The 17,509-nt window shown below is 42.9% G+C and overlaps 2 protein-coding genes and 1 long non-coding RNA gene across 7 annotated transcripts in view; 1 reads left to right on the top strand and 2 right to left on the bottom strand.

Annotated features, from left to right (window-relative positions):
- SOCS4 (suppressor of cytokine signaling 4) overlaps positions 1–17,509 on the top strand; it is a 73,508-nt gene that overhangs the window by 4,772 nt on the left and 51,227 nt on the right. For 2 of the 4 annotated variants that reach the window (XR_005597683.1, XR_005597682.1), the window contains exon 2: positions 1,379–1,434. The gene's annotated coding sequence lies outside the window, so the exon portion shown is untranslated. Of the gene's footprint in view, positions 1–1,378; positions 1,435–4,982; positions 5,489–17,509 lie in introns of those variants that run through there. The other 2 variants (XR_005597684.1, XM_039535211.1) reach the window with 2 other exon arrangements.
- LOC120403705 lies at positions 5,023–10,504 on the bottom strand. The gene is made up of 3 exons (XR_005597685.1): positions 10,402–10,504; positions 5,601–5,677; positions 5,023–5,151 (listed from the first exon to the last, which is right to left on the bottom strand). It is a non-coding gene; the product is annotated as an uncharacterized LOC120403705 (long non-coding RNA).
- WDHD1 (WD repeat and HMG-box DNA binding protein 1) overlaps positions 15,668–17,509 on the bottom strand; it is a 41,367-nt gene continuing 39,525 nt past the window's right edge. For both annotated transcript variants that reach the window (XM_039535204.1, XM_039535205.1), the window contains exon 26: positions 15,668–16,618. In XM_039535204.1, the coding sequence (XP_039391138.1) occupies positions 16,415–16,618 (204 nt within the window). In that variant the 3' untranslated portion in view covers positions 15,668–16,414. The remainder of the gene's footprint in view (positions 16,619–17,509) is intronic.

The raw sequence follows: 17,509 nt of genomic DNA on the forward strand, positions 1-17,509 counted from the left end.
AGGGTCCTGATCCAGGGCCCTAGGCATTATTGAAATACAAATAAAATAATTGTGCTGTACAAATACACCATCTAGGAACACATGATCCCTTCCCTGGGAGCTCAGTGGAGATGGGGCTAAACTGTAAAATGCCAAACCAGATTTTGAGCTCTCCAATGTTTGCATCTATAGATTTGGTTCAGCCCCATCATATGGGGTACAGGAGTCTGGTCCAGGGCAAATATACTGGTCACTGGATTAGTAGTTTTCTGCACTAGAGTAATCGGGAACCTGCTAGAACCAATTAAGGCAGACGGGCTGATTAGAACACCTGCAGCCAATCAAGGCAGGCTAATCAGGGCACCTGGGTTTAAAAAGGAGCTCACTCCAGTTGGGGGGAGCCAGAGGAGAGCGAGAGCTGCTGGAGGACTGAGGAGTACGAGCATTATCAGACACCAGGAGGAAGGTCCTGTGGTGAGGATAAAGAAGGTGTTTGGAGGAGGCCATGGGGAGATAGCCCAGGGAGGTGTAGCTGTCATGCAGCTGTTACAGGAGGCACTATAGACAGCTGCAATCCACAGGGCCCTGGGCTGGAACCTGGAGTAGAGGGCGGGCCCGGGTTCCCCCCAAACCTCCCAACTCCTGATCAGACACAGGAGGAGTTGACCCAGACTGTGGGGAAGATCACTGAGGTGAACAAATCTGCCAATAAGCGCAGGACCCACCAAAGTAGAGGAATAACTTTGTCACTATATATATAAATATAATCTTAAGGTCAGTCCTGAAATTCAGACCTATATCAGGGCTTAGATACCATAACCATAAACAAACAAATCAGTGTGCTAGCACCCGTGATGTGGTAGGAGCCTTCTAGATATTCAAGAAAGGATGGTTCTTCCCCTAGGAGCTCCAAGGCTAAGGACAGACAGACAGATGGGTAGGCAGATCAGGGGAAAAGGAACAACTATTAAGTTTTTTTTTGTTATACAAGTCAGACAGTGATAGGCACCTTAGAAATATATTAGATCAGTGGTTCTCAAACTGAATTGTACAGTGACCCCCTTCTGACAACAAAAATTACTGCCCTGGGCGGGTGGTGGTGGGGCAGTAAAGCTGAAGCCCAAGGGCTTCTGCCCTGGGCTGGGGGCATGTATCCTTAGCCCTGGGCAATGGGGCTTGAACTTTGACCCTGGGCCCCAGCAAGTCTAACGCCAGCCTTAGGGCTCCTGACCCACAGTTTGAGAACCCCTGTGTTAGATGGATAGATTAGACAGACAACATACATACACACTCTCCACCCTAAGTTTGGGGGTAGTTGGAGCTGCTGAGAATTTGCTTCGCGCCCATTTCTGAATTCCAGGTGGCGATTGTTTATCTGTAACCTCTCCTGTCTCTCTAGTTCTGCAAGCAATGGCCAACCCCTGCCTCACTATGAAGTCCCTTGAAGCAGCCCAGGTAAGTTTTGACCTTTCCCCCAGCTTTATATTCATGCTAATAGCTTCTTTTGTCCTGTCTCACATGGATCTGCCTCCATTCTCAGTATCAAGTACTATCGTTTGCCACCAGGCACCTAGGAAATGGTAAATGGTCAAAGACAAGAACAAGGCAAGGAAACGTGTCATAAATACAGATTTTAGAACATGATTCATTTCTCTTCATCCCCCTGTTAGCACCAGCTCTACATTCACTAAAAACAAGGCAGGAAACAGAAACACCCAAATACCATGGCTCTGATTTTGACCTTCGTTTGCACCAGTGTAAACCCAGAGTGGCTCAGTTGAAGTAAGTGGAGTTACACTGGCATAGAGGCAGTATGGGAGCAAAATCAGAGCTTCTGTTTTTATTGCTCATGACACCGGATCAGGAATAGACACTACTGACAAATGGACACGGGATCAAATCCCAAACATGGGTGTATAACCCAATCCTGGGGGAAGATACCTACCTCTGACAGATGGGGGGGGTCTATCTTGGTTTTACATTTGGCAACATTTATGTACCTTGTCATACCAATAAAATCTCATTGAATTGAACTGATTCAAATTCTAGAACATCTGGCTATGGAGTGCCTTTAGTGCAGATGTGCAAATTAAGGGCCTAATCCAAAACTCATTGAAGTCATGACAAGACTACCACTGATCACAGTGGGTTTCACGGGTTAAAGATTTGCTCTGTAGGCCCTGCTTTATTTCCTCTAAGATATATAACTATATGATAAGATTTGAAAGACTATTTTAATCACACAAAAGATGCAAGTAAATGGGGATAGGAATGAAGAAGAGTTTATTAAACCATCATCATGTACTGTGACATGCCTAATCTTTTTCATTTATTTCTAAGAAATAACATGAGAACAAAATTGTGCATGAGTCACACTTTTATATGCTTAGGGATTCTGGGGTCTGGTTTCCATTTTTACTCATGTTGATTGTTCCTTTTTCTGGTTACTGCAAGTGCCTTGTGAATTCCTAGAAGAACCCATTTCTATAGGTGTTTGAGTTGAGTCTGCAGAAGTCTGAGCAGGATCTTGCACTGCCTTCTGAATCAAAGTTTTTGTGTTAAGTGTATTTTTAGTGATCTCGGTGTATGCCATACACTGGCCATAGTGATATGTAGTGTGATAAGATAACCTACTGTATAGAAAACTTTTCCTGTATACACCTAAGCACCTCAAGAAACCAACCACTCTGCAGTGCAGTACTACTACTGGATTGGTGGAGTACCTGTATACTATTTTATACTTTATTTGTTTTATTGTATTCTAATTCTTTGAAAATTGGTATTCCATTGGTAAGTGTAACTCTTAGTTAACTGGAATATTTGATTAACTGGCACCCCCCCCATTTCCCCAACATGCAGGATAACAAAGCTTTTACTCTATATTGTTTGCAGGGTTGTTGTAGCCATGTGGGTCCCAGGATATGAGAGACACAAGGTGGGTGAGGTAACTTTTTTTTTTTTATCTGACCAACTTCTGTTGGTGCAAGAGACAAGCTTTCAAGCTTCACAGAGCTCTTCTTCAGGTCTGAAGAAAGTGTCTCTTCCACCCACAGAAGTTGGTCCAATAAAAAAATATTACCTCACCCATCTTGTCTCTAATATATTGTTTGCATCCTACATTCTCACATGGCATGTAATCACACCAAAGAAAGCTGCTTTCCATGACGTTATGCATATCTGAAAGGTGAAGCACAGGAACCATGGAAAGGAAGTGATAGACTGAACTTTATAATGGACAGCATTAAAGCACAGGGTAGGTGCTCATGAAGGAATTGTGCCCTTTAATAATAACATAATATATGGAGATATTCCTATCTCATGGAAGTGGAAGGGACCTTGAAAGGTCATCAAATCCAGCCCCCTGCCTTTACTAGCAGGACTAAGTACCATCCCTGACAGATTTTTGCCCCAGATCCCTAAATGGCCCCCTCAAGGATTGAACTCACAACCTGAGGTTTATCAGGCCAATGTGCAAACCACTGAGCTATCCCTGCCCCACCCTTTTTCTGATTGCTTTCTGCAATGTTTAATTTTTAAACGCGAGTCTTGAAAAATTTGACACAGGAAAGGGATGTAAAGCTGCAAAGAATATAACCTGGATTGTATGCAATAATAGGAAAGCATCTTCATCACTTCTTTCCTCCTCCTTGTATAAAATAGCTCCTTAGTCAAATTGTTCCCTGCATGAGTTATTCCTGTCTTGGGGACTGAACGTCCCCTGCCTGTAACTCACAATGTTTCTTTCTAATGCTACATCTTCACTACAGCACTTGCAGCTGCGCCGCTGTCGTGCTTGTGGTAGAGACGCTCTAAGCTGATGGGAGAGAGTTCTCCCTTCCTCGAGAGGCGGTAGCTATGTTGGTGGGAGAAGCTCTCCTGCTGACATAGTACTGTCTACACCGGCACTTTGATCAGCATAGCTTATATTGCCCAGGGGAGGTGGATTATTCACACCCCTGAGCGACATAAGTTATACTGAAGTAACCTGTAGTGTAGACAAGGTCCAGGAGTTCTTTGGTTGCCCCTATAGAATGGGAAAGGATTTCAGACCTAAACACCTGAAGATCACCCAGTACCTTTGCAACATCCATGAGGAGTCCCTGTGTTTTCACATTGGCTCCTCCCTAGGCCCAGCCCCCACATAAACACAGCTCCTGGAGGAGGCATGCCCCAGGGCATTCTCACACCTCCAGTCAGGATTTCCCATCAAGATGGGTGGACAGGGAAAGAGGGACTCCATACATCGGGGAGGACAAACTACGAGCTGCAGGCTGTATCTGGCCCATCAGGGAATGGGAAACTGCGGCCAATGGGAGCTTTGGGGGTGGTACCCGCAGGCGATGGCAGCACCCCACCCCATCCCCAGGAGCCACTGCCGGACATGCTGGCCACTTCCAGAAGTGGTGCGGGGCCAGGGCAGGCACGCAGCCTGCCTTAGCCTTGCTGTGCACCACTACCACCCCGGGGCCACTCGAGGTAAGCCCATACCCCAATCCCCTCCTGCACTCTGAACCCCCTGCCTCCATAGCATTTGGGTCTGATGGGGTCACAGAGAACAGCGTAGCATGCTGTGGAGCCAACACTCCCTCCTCTCATCCTTACATTCCCACCCTATCGGTTTTTTGGCTCTCCTCCTGTCCTGGAAGAGGAAACGCATTGGCTTTTTGCCACAATGTTAATAATTACAGTAGCAATAAGGGGTTGCTTTCACAGCTACATCAGTTTGTAGTCACCCTGCTGTTGCATGCTGTGCCACTGCCTGTTTTGAAAGGATAATCAAGAGGAAAGGCTGGATCAATTAGCCTTATCTGGCACAACAATAAGTTTATAATAAAACACGAGTAAGAAGAGCAGAGTCAGCTGACAGAATGCCAACTACAACTTTGTCGAGATAAGGACAAGACATGCTCAATGTCACAGCAGCTAGTCATAGTCCTTGCTGATTTGTCAAGTTTTTAAAGAGTGGCTAGAAGGTGCTTGTTTAAGATATTTGCTCCCAAAAGGTGCCAAACTTGGTCGATTACACAAAGGAGAGAGAAGAGGCATCACAGTGGCAAAGACAACGCAGTGACTTGTGAGCGCAGACCAGTCTGAAGAGCACAAAGCAAAATGAAACCTGCAGCATTCCAAGTTCTTGGCCGATAAGGTGCTGAAAAGATGCACCTCTGTCCTCTGAGGGTATAGAATGCAAATGTGAGTAGGAGATGTTCATTTGGGGGGAAGTGAGGCAAATCTGCCAAAAGCATAATTGCTCATTTAGGACCTGATCCTAAACCACTGATGTCAATAGGAGTCTCTGTTGACTTTGGGATTTGGATGAGGCTCTTAGGACTCAATCTTGTGAGGGAAGGAGCACCCCAATTCTGATTCAAGTCCAGGGGAGTTGAGGGGGCTCAACACCTTTCAGGATTCAAGCTCTTAAAAGAAACAAATTATGCAATGTTTGCTAATAAAGAGACTCTCTAACTCTATTCTCTATTGCCATAATATACCATTGGTTATTGGTTCAAATAAATGCTGCTAATAGCATTTAAGCAGAATTTAACTGGAATGTGTAAGGTGAATAATGATACACACAGGTGTACATGTGATAATCAGTGACAATGTCACAAAGTACTTACCTATTTCCTATAGACTATTAAATACACATGGAACGTTTCACTCAGCACTATGATTCATCAGTCATTTGGATCTGTATCTGTCAGTTTAAAGAAACATTGAGTTAAATGTAGGAGAATTCCAGCATCTAAAATAAAAAACAAAATAGATGAGTGTTTTAGGTGCCATACACCCCTATGTGGCCTACTTCTCCCTGGGGGAAAGGAAACACTGCAAGTTTCCACTCATAGTTTTCCTATAATGCACCCTCTACATTAACTTACCTGCGAAAGTCCTCTGGTGTTAGAGGAGAAAATGATGCTACAAAGAGCAATTTTGCTCAGCCCCACATGCTCCAAGCCATACCAAAGGGCTTTGGGGCAGGGACCATCTCTTTGTCCTGTGTTTGGAAAGCACCTAGCACAACGGGGTCCTGGTAAATAATTATCATAATGATCACATGAGAAACCCCCCCCCACCAAAAAAAGGAGCTGCTGGGGAGATGGTGGAAGGATCAGGGGTGAATCAACGGAGGCATAGCTTCCCTCTTACCTATTTCCCCACACAGATCTTCTAGTATTAAACAAACAACAAATATAAAATACATTAAAATTAAACTGCCTGGTGTTATAAATGTTAGCAGCTGATTACAAGGTATAAAAATTGTAATCTGAAAACAAATATAATAAGGCAACTGTTTACACCAAATATTATAACTGCTCTTCCCTTAAAAGCAGCAGTCTTCTATAAATCTTCATCTAAAACAAGATAAAGCCTTTGACTAAAGGAAACTAAAATAGTAGTTGTGTCCCTGCATCTCTCTGCTCATTTACTTCATGGCATTATCATCCTGGGATCAATAATGTGATTTGTACACTGGACAGTTTCCTGGCAACGCACATCTTGGAACTATTCTTGTGAATTTCCTCTGTCATTCACATCCAATTGAATCTAGCATCAAGTGGCTCATTTCACAACCTTGGTGGATATTAGTTTTGTGTGGCTTTGGTGAATGAGGGGGCATAAGATTCTCCTCTTTGCTACTGCTGTTAGTTTTCTGCAAAACGGTGTTAACACTTTCCAAAGAGGATGGATCTAGACTGTTCTCAGTGGTATCAGATGACAGGACAAGGGGCAATGGTCTCAAGTTGCAGTGGGGGAAGTTTAGGTTGGATATTAGGAAACACTTTTTCACTGGGAGGGTGGTGAAGCACTGGAATGAGTTACCTAGGGAGGTGGTGGAATCTCCATCCTTAGAGATTTTTAAGGGCAGGCTTGACAAAGCCCTGGCTGGGATGATTTAGTTGGGGATTGGTCCTGCTTTGAGCCGGGGGTTGGACTAGATACCTCCTGAGGTCCCTTCCAACCCTGATATTCTATGATTCTATGAACAATGTAGTAGCCTATCATTTTACATTATGGTAGTTTATTCTTCCAGTAGAAAAATATATTTTTTTTAAATGAAAGCTTAGTACTTTGCATGATGTAGAATGCAAGAAAAAATGTGGAGACCTTAACTTTGTGGGATACACACTTCCTTCTTTCATTCCTGTAATTTCTCCCAGCTCTTAAATTGTCAGGTTGAAGGGATGATTTTGCTGTATGTGTTTCCTTAAGAGCCTTAGTCTCCCTTGTATGAATTGCAGTTAAATGCAAGGCCTGTCTTGTCCCTGCCTGGCCCCGATTAGGCCAACCTGAGAAAATGTGGAGTGATACAAAACGGGCCAGGAACTTCATTAAAGGAACATTTTCACAATCATAAGCCACATCGTCATCATCTACCAGCTGAGGATCTGTCCCAATGAATTGTTAACAAGCCAGGGTCTTTACTAATAATGTTATTGATTATTTAAAATACCTACAGAGAGAGAGAGTCATTTGAACTGGACAAATATGATGCCAGGATGTACAGCACTTGCATGGGTGCTTGCAAAACCTTTAAGATGGGATTTTCAAAAGCACTTGTCATTCACCTATTTTAATTTAAATCAGAAGTTTTACCATTGGCATTTACCAAAGCAAATGCTAAGCACTTTTGAAAAGTCACTCAAAGTTAAAAATAATATTCCTGGCGTGGTTTTGCAGTAGGCAGGCAGGAAGCTGATTAGCCTGCCTCACTACATTTCTACCAGTCCAGTTCATTGTTCTATGTTTTCCATCATTTCACTTATCCGTTTTACTCCTTGGTAGACTGCCAAGCACAATGTTGGTACCAGGCACGTGAGGAATGAACGTGTCAAGTCAGTGCTTCTGTAGCAGCGTTTGCACCAATATAAAACAGCAATGCTGTTGTGCTTGGTCTTCATTTATTTCATCCTGGGACCTCAAAACACTTTGCCAGCAGTATACAACTGAACTGAAGTGGGAGAAACAAAGAGCAGCTACCTCTGAAATGGATTATCACTCATATACATACACCAGCAAAAACCACAGAATAGCAGCTATTGTTACACACACACCTTTGTTTGTTTATTTCTGTGGCAAGAGGATGCCACAGGTAGGTAAAATAAGGTTGTGTTGCTCTCAGTCTAATCGCTCAAGGCCAGAACTGAGCCCATTGCCTTGGAAATACTATAGATAGGAGAGGTAAGATAGGAATTTATTTTTTTTTGCCACCCATTATATTTCATTAGAAAAGTTTCAGACATTCTTCATGAAGTGTATTTCACAACATGGAGATGATATGGCCTAATGTGAAATAGCTCTCACTAGCAAACAGGGTGTGCACTGTTGAGCCATCTCATGAGGGGTCAGACATGCTGCTATGGTGCTATAATCCACATGCACAGGAGGGGGCATGCTCATGGAGACTGGACTTGGGACACATTTCATACTGGAACAAAGATTAAAACAAGAAACATCATGTCAGACTCTGTTGTCTCAATGCTCTGAATCCATCCCCAGCCAGTGGGCTGATAGAGTTATGCAGCCCACAACAACCTTAACTGGCAAATCCAGACATTTCACTTAAATAACCACTTTGCTGCTGTCATCTAGTAATAAGAACACATCCCAAATCAGTTAACCAAGCTGTCCAAGCCCAAGCACATTGTTACAGGCTATTGAAATGCCAACACTGGCCAACACCAGAGCAGCTGCTTCTTTGAAAGAACTTACAGCCCTAGCCCTGTACGTTGAACGTACATCTCAGTCATGTTGTGCTACTCATTCTTGCAGCAACAAAAAGGGGAAGGTAAGAATTAGAAAAATAAGTAACTATTGGGTAATCAGTAAACAGAAATGCAAAAGAAATCACGAGTGTGCTGGGAAGGAGCACGTGGCTTATTGGAATGCCTCAACGAGTAACTATTGCAGCAGAACATAAAAACAGCCATAATGGGTCAGACCAAAGGTCCATCTATCCCAGTATCCTGTCTTCCAACAGTGGCCAATACCAGGTGCCCCAGAAGAATTGAACAGAACAGGTAATCATCAAGTGATCCATCCCCTGTCGCCCATTCCCAGCTTCTGGCAAAGAGAGGCTAGGGACACCATCCCTGCTCATCCTGGCTAATAGTAATTGATGGACCTAACCTCCAGAAACCTTGAAGAACTGATAGATTTTTCAGAAACTCAATTTAGGGAGGGTCTATTTTAGCTAGACACAACATGCCATGTTAAGACAATATTTAAATGCACAGAACCAAGTTTATCCTTCATGTATAATACTAGAGAACACTAGGAGGAGCCCTGAGCATCCCAAATGACGCAGGCAGTGGAGAGTCATTTTTCTTCACCTAATGGAGATGAGTATCTTAATTAAAAATTGCATTGCTAATTCACTGATACAAAATGATGAGATAAGCTTTTCAGTCAAATGTTATTCCATAAAATAATCTTTTCATTTGAACTCTCATGCAAGTTAGGAAAGAAAATTAAGAGGTCTTTAAAATCTTTGTATTAAAAGGCATTGTGACATTATCCCAGGGTACACATTGCACTGTTGAACAACTATCAGAGGGGTAGCCGTGTTAGTCTGGATCTGTAAAAGCAACAAAGAATCCTGTGGCACCTTATAGACTAACAGACGTTCTGCAGCATGAGCTTTCGTGGGTGAATACCCACTTCTTCAGATGCAAGTGGTAGAAATTTCCAGGGGCAGGTTTCCCCTGGAAATTTCCAACCTGCCCCTGGAAATTTCCACCACTTGCATCTGAAGAAGTGAGTATTCACCCACGAAAGCTCATGCTGCAGAACGTCTGTTAGTCTATAAGGTGCCACAGGATTCTTTGTTGCTTTGACCCCATGCAAGTTAGGAAAGAAAATTAAGAGGTCTTTAAAATCTTTGTATTAAAAGGCATTGTGACATTATCCCAGGGTACACATTGCACTGTTGAACAACTGTGTCCCCTCAGTTTTCCAGCCTGAGGTGCCTTTCACACTGCTTTGCTGTGAGAACCACCACTCCTGATCTGCTCTCACACGGCCTCCAGCATGTAAATTACTCCCAGCTATACTGTATAAGAGCTATGGCAAACCATTCTTGAATTACACTGCAGAGCAACACCAGCAAATTACCAGTCCCAGGCTTTCCTCCCCAAATGTGACGCTTGTACTGCCCAGCCCTCTCCTGGACAACACAAGCTCATATAAAGTATCATTTTATTAACAGAAAATGATATGAACAAATCCTGTTAGCAACACTTCAGTCCAAACACACTGGTTTAAATAAAACAAATGTGTTAACTACAGAAAGATAGATTTTAAGCGATTATAAGTAGTGAGGCATAAAAGTCAGAATTGGTTACAAGATAGAAAAAGGTAAAACGCAACTAATATATAACTTAACAAGCTAAATGAATTCAAAGCAAAGGTCTCTCTCACCATATACTTCAGCAATCTTACTGGCTGAATTCCATCCAGCTAAGATGCCTCCCTTAGTTCAGTGTTATTTTCCTTGTCCTGCAGGTGTTGATGCTGTGGGCAGAGAGAAAAGGGGTATTTTGGGGGCATCTGTTCCCCTTTCTTATAGTTCTCTTTTCCTTTTTGAAAATCATCTCCAGCTGGGGCTCAGGAGACAAAGTCAGTGGGGATGGGAACCTCCAGCTGTTTGTCTGACAAGATGTAAATTTCTTGCTCAGACCCTTTTTTCCTGTCAAAGAATGGCCACTTTCCCAGGTGATAGTTCATTTGATTTTGTTGACACCTGGCTGAGGCATCAGTCTGCCTTTTGTCTCTGATGAACTGGTTTGGAACATGTCTGAGTAATATCATACAGTAGAATCTTATAACTTTACATACAATGTTGCCACACATAGTTTACCAGGACAGTAATGATCAGCAAATTTTGACTTTTCAAATGATATCTCACAAGGTATACTTTGCACAAAAGATATCATAGTCTTGTAAAAGGGGTGAATATAATGATACAGACTGTCACAGGTATAAACTCTACAGTATTTTATTTGACTATATATTGTTTAAACCTCATGGATATTTAACAACCTGGACATAGCGTTCATTATTGCTGTTATTTAAAGGGAAGTGAAAGAAAACAATGTGGACAGATTAAATATTCTGAGGACTACAGATACTATTTTATGCTCAGGAGTCTTCAGATTCCAAAAAAATTAATCATCACAGACTTATGTAAAACAAGTGGCTAAGAAATTGGAGCAGGGGTGGGTGGGTGGGGAAGAAAGAAGAAATACCAGGTTTTATTTTTGCAAGTACCTTGGCAGTACAGGCCAGAGAAAATAAAACAAAGCAAGCTATGCAAAGTATATTTCAGCAATTATTTGTGAGCCCAAGCATCATCCTTGGTGCCCTCAGGCGGCCCACCTACCAGATCATTAAACAGATCTCTGAACCAAGTGCAGAGGCTGTGTGAGTCTGGCAGACATGAATTTGTGCCGTTGGGGAAAAAGCACATTTTTCTTCACTCAGACAACCACACACACACCTTCGAAACTTCTCTGGGTTGGAAGCTCCCTCAGTGTGTGTTAATTTTAAGGAAGTTTAACTCTTTCCTCTGATGAAGGATTTTGCTCTGTTTGAATGAGGCATTTAAAATCTCACCTTTTTAAAAAAAAAAATCCTCAGTCCGATTGGCACAGCTTGAAAGCCTTGCATAATTGTCTTTTTTTGGACTCAAATATTATGGAGCAAGTGCTTGGAAGGCCAAAGAAAATGTTCCTTAGTAGGATGATTGGTGTATTTTACTTACTTATAGCACAAATGTTTCTCTCTTGAAGAGGTGTGTACGTTATGAAATGCAATATCATCCCTGGTATTCAGGTATATTTTGCCTGTGTTCAATTTAATCTGATCTTTAGGGTGGCTGAGTACTGTAACTCTTATTTAAAGTCAATTGGTCTCAGCATGTCTTCGACTCAAACCTCAAGTGTTGCACGTATAAAACCCTTCTTTAAGATAGGGCCTCCAAGTTTTTATTTTAGGAATAAAAGCAGCAAAGAGTCCTGTGGCACCTTATAGACTAACAGACTTATTGGAGCATGAGCTTTCGTGGGTGAATACCCACTTCGTCGGATGCATGTCTTTGCTGCTTTTACAGATCCAGACTAACACGGCTACCCCTCTGATCTTTTACGAATGTAAATATTGTTTAAAAAGTTAACCGTTTAGTCAGTTAACCAATTAAAGGCAGAAGGACTGGGGCTGCTCCAGCTGGCGTTGCTCCAGCCAGCCCAGGGCTGGGGCTGGCGACTCCAGCCGCATCTGCCAGAGCAGCCCCAGGGCTGGGGCTGGCTGGCCAGTCAGCGAGGCTGGGGTCAGCCAGCCGGCATGGCTGGGGCTGCTCCGGTGGAGTCGGCTGGAGTCAGTTGGCCGGACCAGGGCTGCTCTGGCTAGTGGGCAGCTGGGGCTGCTCCGCCCAGCATGGCTGGGTTTGGCTGGTCGGCGTGGCTGGGGCTGGGATTCGCTGGCCTTGGGTTGAGGGTTAACAGTTAGGGTGGGTTAACTGGTAAGACTAATGCTTACGGGTTAACCGTTTAATATTTTACATCCCTAGTTTCTTTATGTAACTGAGTGGATGTGCAACCACTGAAACACATCAGCTATTAAAAGCCACCACACAACTTTCATTTTGTGACCATTGCAGCATGATGTGTGCATCCTTACAGACTATAGGTTTTTTTTAGATTACTGGGTAAATTGTAGCAGTCACAGCTTTTCAGCAAGAAGCATCTCTGACCTAGGCATTGACAGTATGAGACATATATATGGTCTAATTGCAATGATTCTCCATTGCAGAAAATTGCTATACTGAGTCATAGCTGAGACTTTACGCTGCTATCAATGGTGAAATTTTATGGCGATCTTGCTATGAGTTACTGTAGCAACCAAAATGACAGCAAAAGCAGATGCCAAGTAAACTAAAACACCTAAAGGGGTTCAGCAAAGATGGGTAAAGCTGTTCTTTTATCGTGAATACTGTAGTAACTGGTTTCAGAGTAGCAACCGTGTTAGTCTGTATCCGCAAAAAGAACAGGCATACTTGTGGCACCTTAGAGACTAATTCATTTATTTGAAAGCTTATGCGCAAATAAATGTGTTAGTCTCTAAGGTGCCCTAAGTACTCCTGTTCTTACGGTAGTAACTGTTACCCATTTTGTCCATACAACTTCATTTTGTATGTCACCTTTCTGACAATGCACAAGAAAACAGCTTTCTAGGGTCACATGCAATGAGATGGTTGAGCAAAACAAAACAAAACAACCCCTTCCCCCACAGAAATAAAGTTAAAGTTAAACTGACCAAAAAGATACTTTCTTCAGTGAGGATTTGAAGAGGGGTGAAAGCAGTGAGGCTAAGAGGTAGTTCACTCCAAATGACAGGAGCCACGGCAAAGACTCTCTCACCAACACTAAGGAGAAGACAGTCGCTCCTTGACCCGAGCGGTTAGCCAATATTCAGAGCCTCGCTGGGCTGTTCCCATTAGGAAGAGAAATTGATTATGTGAATCAGATATTTCCTCAGTGCAATCCTGTTTACTTAAAAAGAATGTACACAAAGTCCTGTTTCCCTGAACACTGAATGAACGAACAACAGCAGGCAGTTTCCTTGCTCATGATTTCCAAGGCTGCCTTTGCAGACAGTCCTCTGCCAGACATGCCAAACCTGTGGAAAAAACGCAGAAATTGGGCTTGTTTTAGGCTTAATTGGCTAGATTTTGGCTTGTAGCTTGTTGCCCCCCCCCCTTTTTTTTTATTGGCTCCCTGCAAGCAGGGACAAGGGGCAAACAGGGGGAAAGAGTCAGGGGTGCACAGCGGGCCCACCACAGTCCCGGACTGTACGCCGAGGGGATCTAGTCACAGAGTGTTGGGGTTCTGAGGGATTGGCTTGTTTTGAAATGGAATTAGCGTGATCTTTCGCTTATTGTGAAAGTCAGGGTGCTTATTTACCACGTGAAAGTTGGCAACTGTGTCCTGTGCCCCAAGGAGCGCTCTCTCTCTCTCTCTCAGGGCCATGCTCACAAATGCCGCTCTGGCTCCAGATCAATGCCCCAACATTTCAGTCAGTCCCAGGGAAATCCCTCTTATTCTCCCTTCCCATGAGATCTAGTACCTTGGTCCGTGGTTTCTACTGTTTTAGCTATCTCACTCCATCAAGGAGCTCAATTATTTCTTCCATTTAACCCAAATGAAGGGTGGCTAGCACAAGGTCTATGACTGCCAACAGGTCAAAGACGCTTATTTACAGCCATAAACACCTTCTAGATTAACAGTACATAGATCGTGCTAGAGAAGCAGACTGAGGGTGTCTATATTGCAGTCATAGGGGCTGATTGCAGCTTAAGTAGACATACCCAAGCTAGCTTAGACGGAGCTAGCTCAAGTCCTGGTAGTAGTAAAGCAGCAGCAGCATGCACATCAGTACAGACTGGAGAAGCCCACCACAAACCCTGGGTAATTACTTGCCTGTTTTGAAGTATGCACTGCCACAGTGTCACTGCTTCGGTACTCAAGCTAGCTCGATTAAAGCTAGCTCACGTATATCTACGTGTGCTGCAATCACACCCTGTGATTGCGAGATAGAACAGACTCTGAGGACAGACCATGGTTGGAGATGTAGTGTGGAGTGAGGTCATTGAAGGCTCCAGCCTCCTGCACTTGTCATGCTGCCAGGACCAGACATGTGAGATAGGTGTAAGTCTTAAGAATTCAGTCAGTATTTTCTAAAATAATAGTATTTGCATATTGATCCCAGAATGGCTTAATCTGTTTTCTCTCTTTTTACTTATTGATGTGTACCGTGCCTTATGTATGTCATTTGTTTAAAAGCATGTAAGAGTAAAAACAGTATGAAAAAAGTTTGTATTTATCAATTAGATTATTATTTAAGCTTTATATTAACTGGGTTAATGCATCTTCAGATTTTCTTCCATTTGCTTATTCTTAGCAACAATAGCTGCCACAATCACCTCCACTTTTCCACATATAATTAAAAATGCTGTGATACACTGAAATCTCAAGGTCAAGCTTTTCAAAATGAAGAATGTTAAAACGAACAAAAATTCTCAATTTATCACTAACCTCTGAAATTTAAATTCTCTAGGATTTAAGGGTTTTTTGCAGAATCTCAGTTTTATGTCTTACTTCTAACTGATTTGAACACTAAAAACTCATGATTCCTACTGAATGGGCAGCAGCTTAACATCTCAGTAGAATTACCAGACTGAAGGAGGAAAAAAATACTAAATGACTGTAGCCCTTCAAATTTGACTTGCTACAGTGAAAAGCTAAAGCTGTTACTCCTAGATCTTAAATCAAAATCAATGTGTGCTTGACTTCCAGTCATCAGACACTGCGTTTTATCCATCTGCAAGAATGGTGTATATAACTGGCTTCTGACTATGAGGTGCAAGCAGGGCCGGCTCCAGCTTTTTGGCCACCCCAAGCGGCAAAGCAGGAAAAAAAAAAAGATAAAGCCGCGATTGGTGGCACTTCAGCGGCAGCTCTACTGCACCCCTTCTTCGGCGGCAATTCGGCGGCGGGTCCTTCGCTCAGAGAGGGACTGAGGGACCCGACGACGACCTGGACGTGCCGCCCCTTTCCTTTGGCCACCCCAAGCACCTGCTTCCTTCCTAGTGCAACATGCAAAAATTGAAAAGGAGACTTCCACCAACCTAAACACAGAAATGTTCACATTTTATTTTAAACAAATATTACATACAAAACCCACAAATTCAAAAGTTAAGAGTGACCAAATCCTGGGGCAGAGCTCTTCTACAGAGTGTAGGTTGGGGGAGGAGCATACACATGTACACACAAGACGGCTTAAATCTCTCCTCTGTACACCCACTGTTCCCAGTACAGCTTCGGTACATGGATGGACCCTCAGTACTAAATTAGGCGCTGGAGCTCAATGGCTGGAAATCATCACAAGGAGTTGTAACTGCAGCCAAAGATCAGTATGGTACAGGGGCATCTTTCTCTCCCCCCATTGCTTCTTCTCCTTGCTACCTTGACAGGATAAGAGTAAGTGACACAAGAGCCCCTACTTTGGCTCTACAACACCATGAGATCATCCTTACACTTTGCCAATTCTCCATGGCCTAACTGGCTTTAGGATCAAATATCACGAGCGGTACGGCACACAAAGGCCACGCAGCATCATAGAATTTGGCCTTATATCTACAATAATCAATGAATTATCACTATTTGTATCAACTATACACACTTTATATAAAAACTTATTTGCATCAAGGATCTCAGGGATGCTGCATCATTTCCATCATTCCACTTTGTAAAGGAACGTTTAGGACAAAACACTCATTCTTTTTGCAAGGGCACTTGGAGTATGTTGGCAAATTTCTCAGTACAGGAGAAACTAATGTCTTGAGACAAGAAAACAGTGGAAAGGTACCAATTTTAATTTAGCTCTGCTTGAATTCAAAGGCTGACAATCTGACAGTTATAGATGGATCTAATGGCTTCCGTTTTTTGGGCAAACTGGAGTCCTCCTTTGATTTTTCTTCTCGTTTCTCTTTCCCCTCATTCTTTGCATCTGCTGGGCGCTTCCGCTTTTTTGCTTCAGCTGAATTACTAGCTGCTCCTCCTTTGGCTTTCTCTGTCCAGACCTTAAAAAAGCAGGTACATTAAAAAAGTAAAACCAAAGCATAATATAGTGAATTCTACTATCCTACCATATAATCACGGAAAGAAAATGTCTGCAGAATAAGGCAGCATTGGAATAGTGACTACACTGACCACCGCTAAGGTTTGAGAGACATTGGTAAGGTTGGAAATTACTTCCTGAGCCCAGCTTGTGCTACTGCAGGACTCTTTGTTACATCAATATCCTAAGTAGTCTAGTTGTGAACGCTAATGGTAGTATTTTAATGATCACTCTTGACAAATTATTCAATGGTCCTTTGTTCTAAATGCACACACACCATGGTAAGGTTGTGTTTAAGTAATTTTGACAACAAAAAAAAATGTTAGTGATACAACAATTCCCCCCCGCCCCCAACCACCAAAAAAAAAAAATTATGTTTCTCTCAATTTAGCATGATGGATATTTAATGCCTCAGGCTTTAGAGTACAGTTATGGTCACTTTGTTGATTTTTTAACACCCCTAACACTCCTACTCTACTTGCGCTACATTGATGAAATCTTCATCTGGATCCATGGAAAAGAAGCCCTTGAGGAATTCCATCATGATTTCAACAATTTCCACCCCACCATCAACCTCAGCCTGGACCAGTCCACACAAGAGATCCACTTCCTGGACACTACAGTACTAATAAATGATGGCCACATAAACACCACCCTATACCGGAAACCTACTGACCGCTATACTTACCTACATGCCTCCAGTTTTCATCCAGACCACACCACTCGATCCATTGTCTACAGCCAAGCTCTATGATACAATCGCATTTGCTCCAACCCCTCAGACAGAGACAAACACCTACAAGATCTCTATCAAGAGTTCTTACAACTACAATACCCACCTGCTGAAGTGAAG

This window comes from Mauremys reevesii, linkage group 4 (assembly GCF_016161935.1).
Source record: "Mauremys reevesii isolate NIE-2019 linkage group 4, ASM1616193v1, whole genome shotgun sequence".
In the NCBI taxonomy this organism is placed as follows: domain Eukaryota; kingdom Metazoa; phylum Chordata; order Testudines; family Geoemydidae; genus Mauremys; species Mauremys reevesii.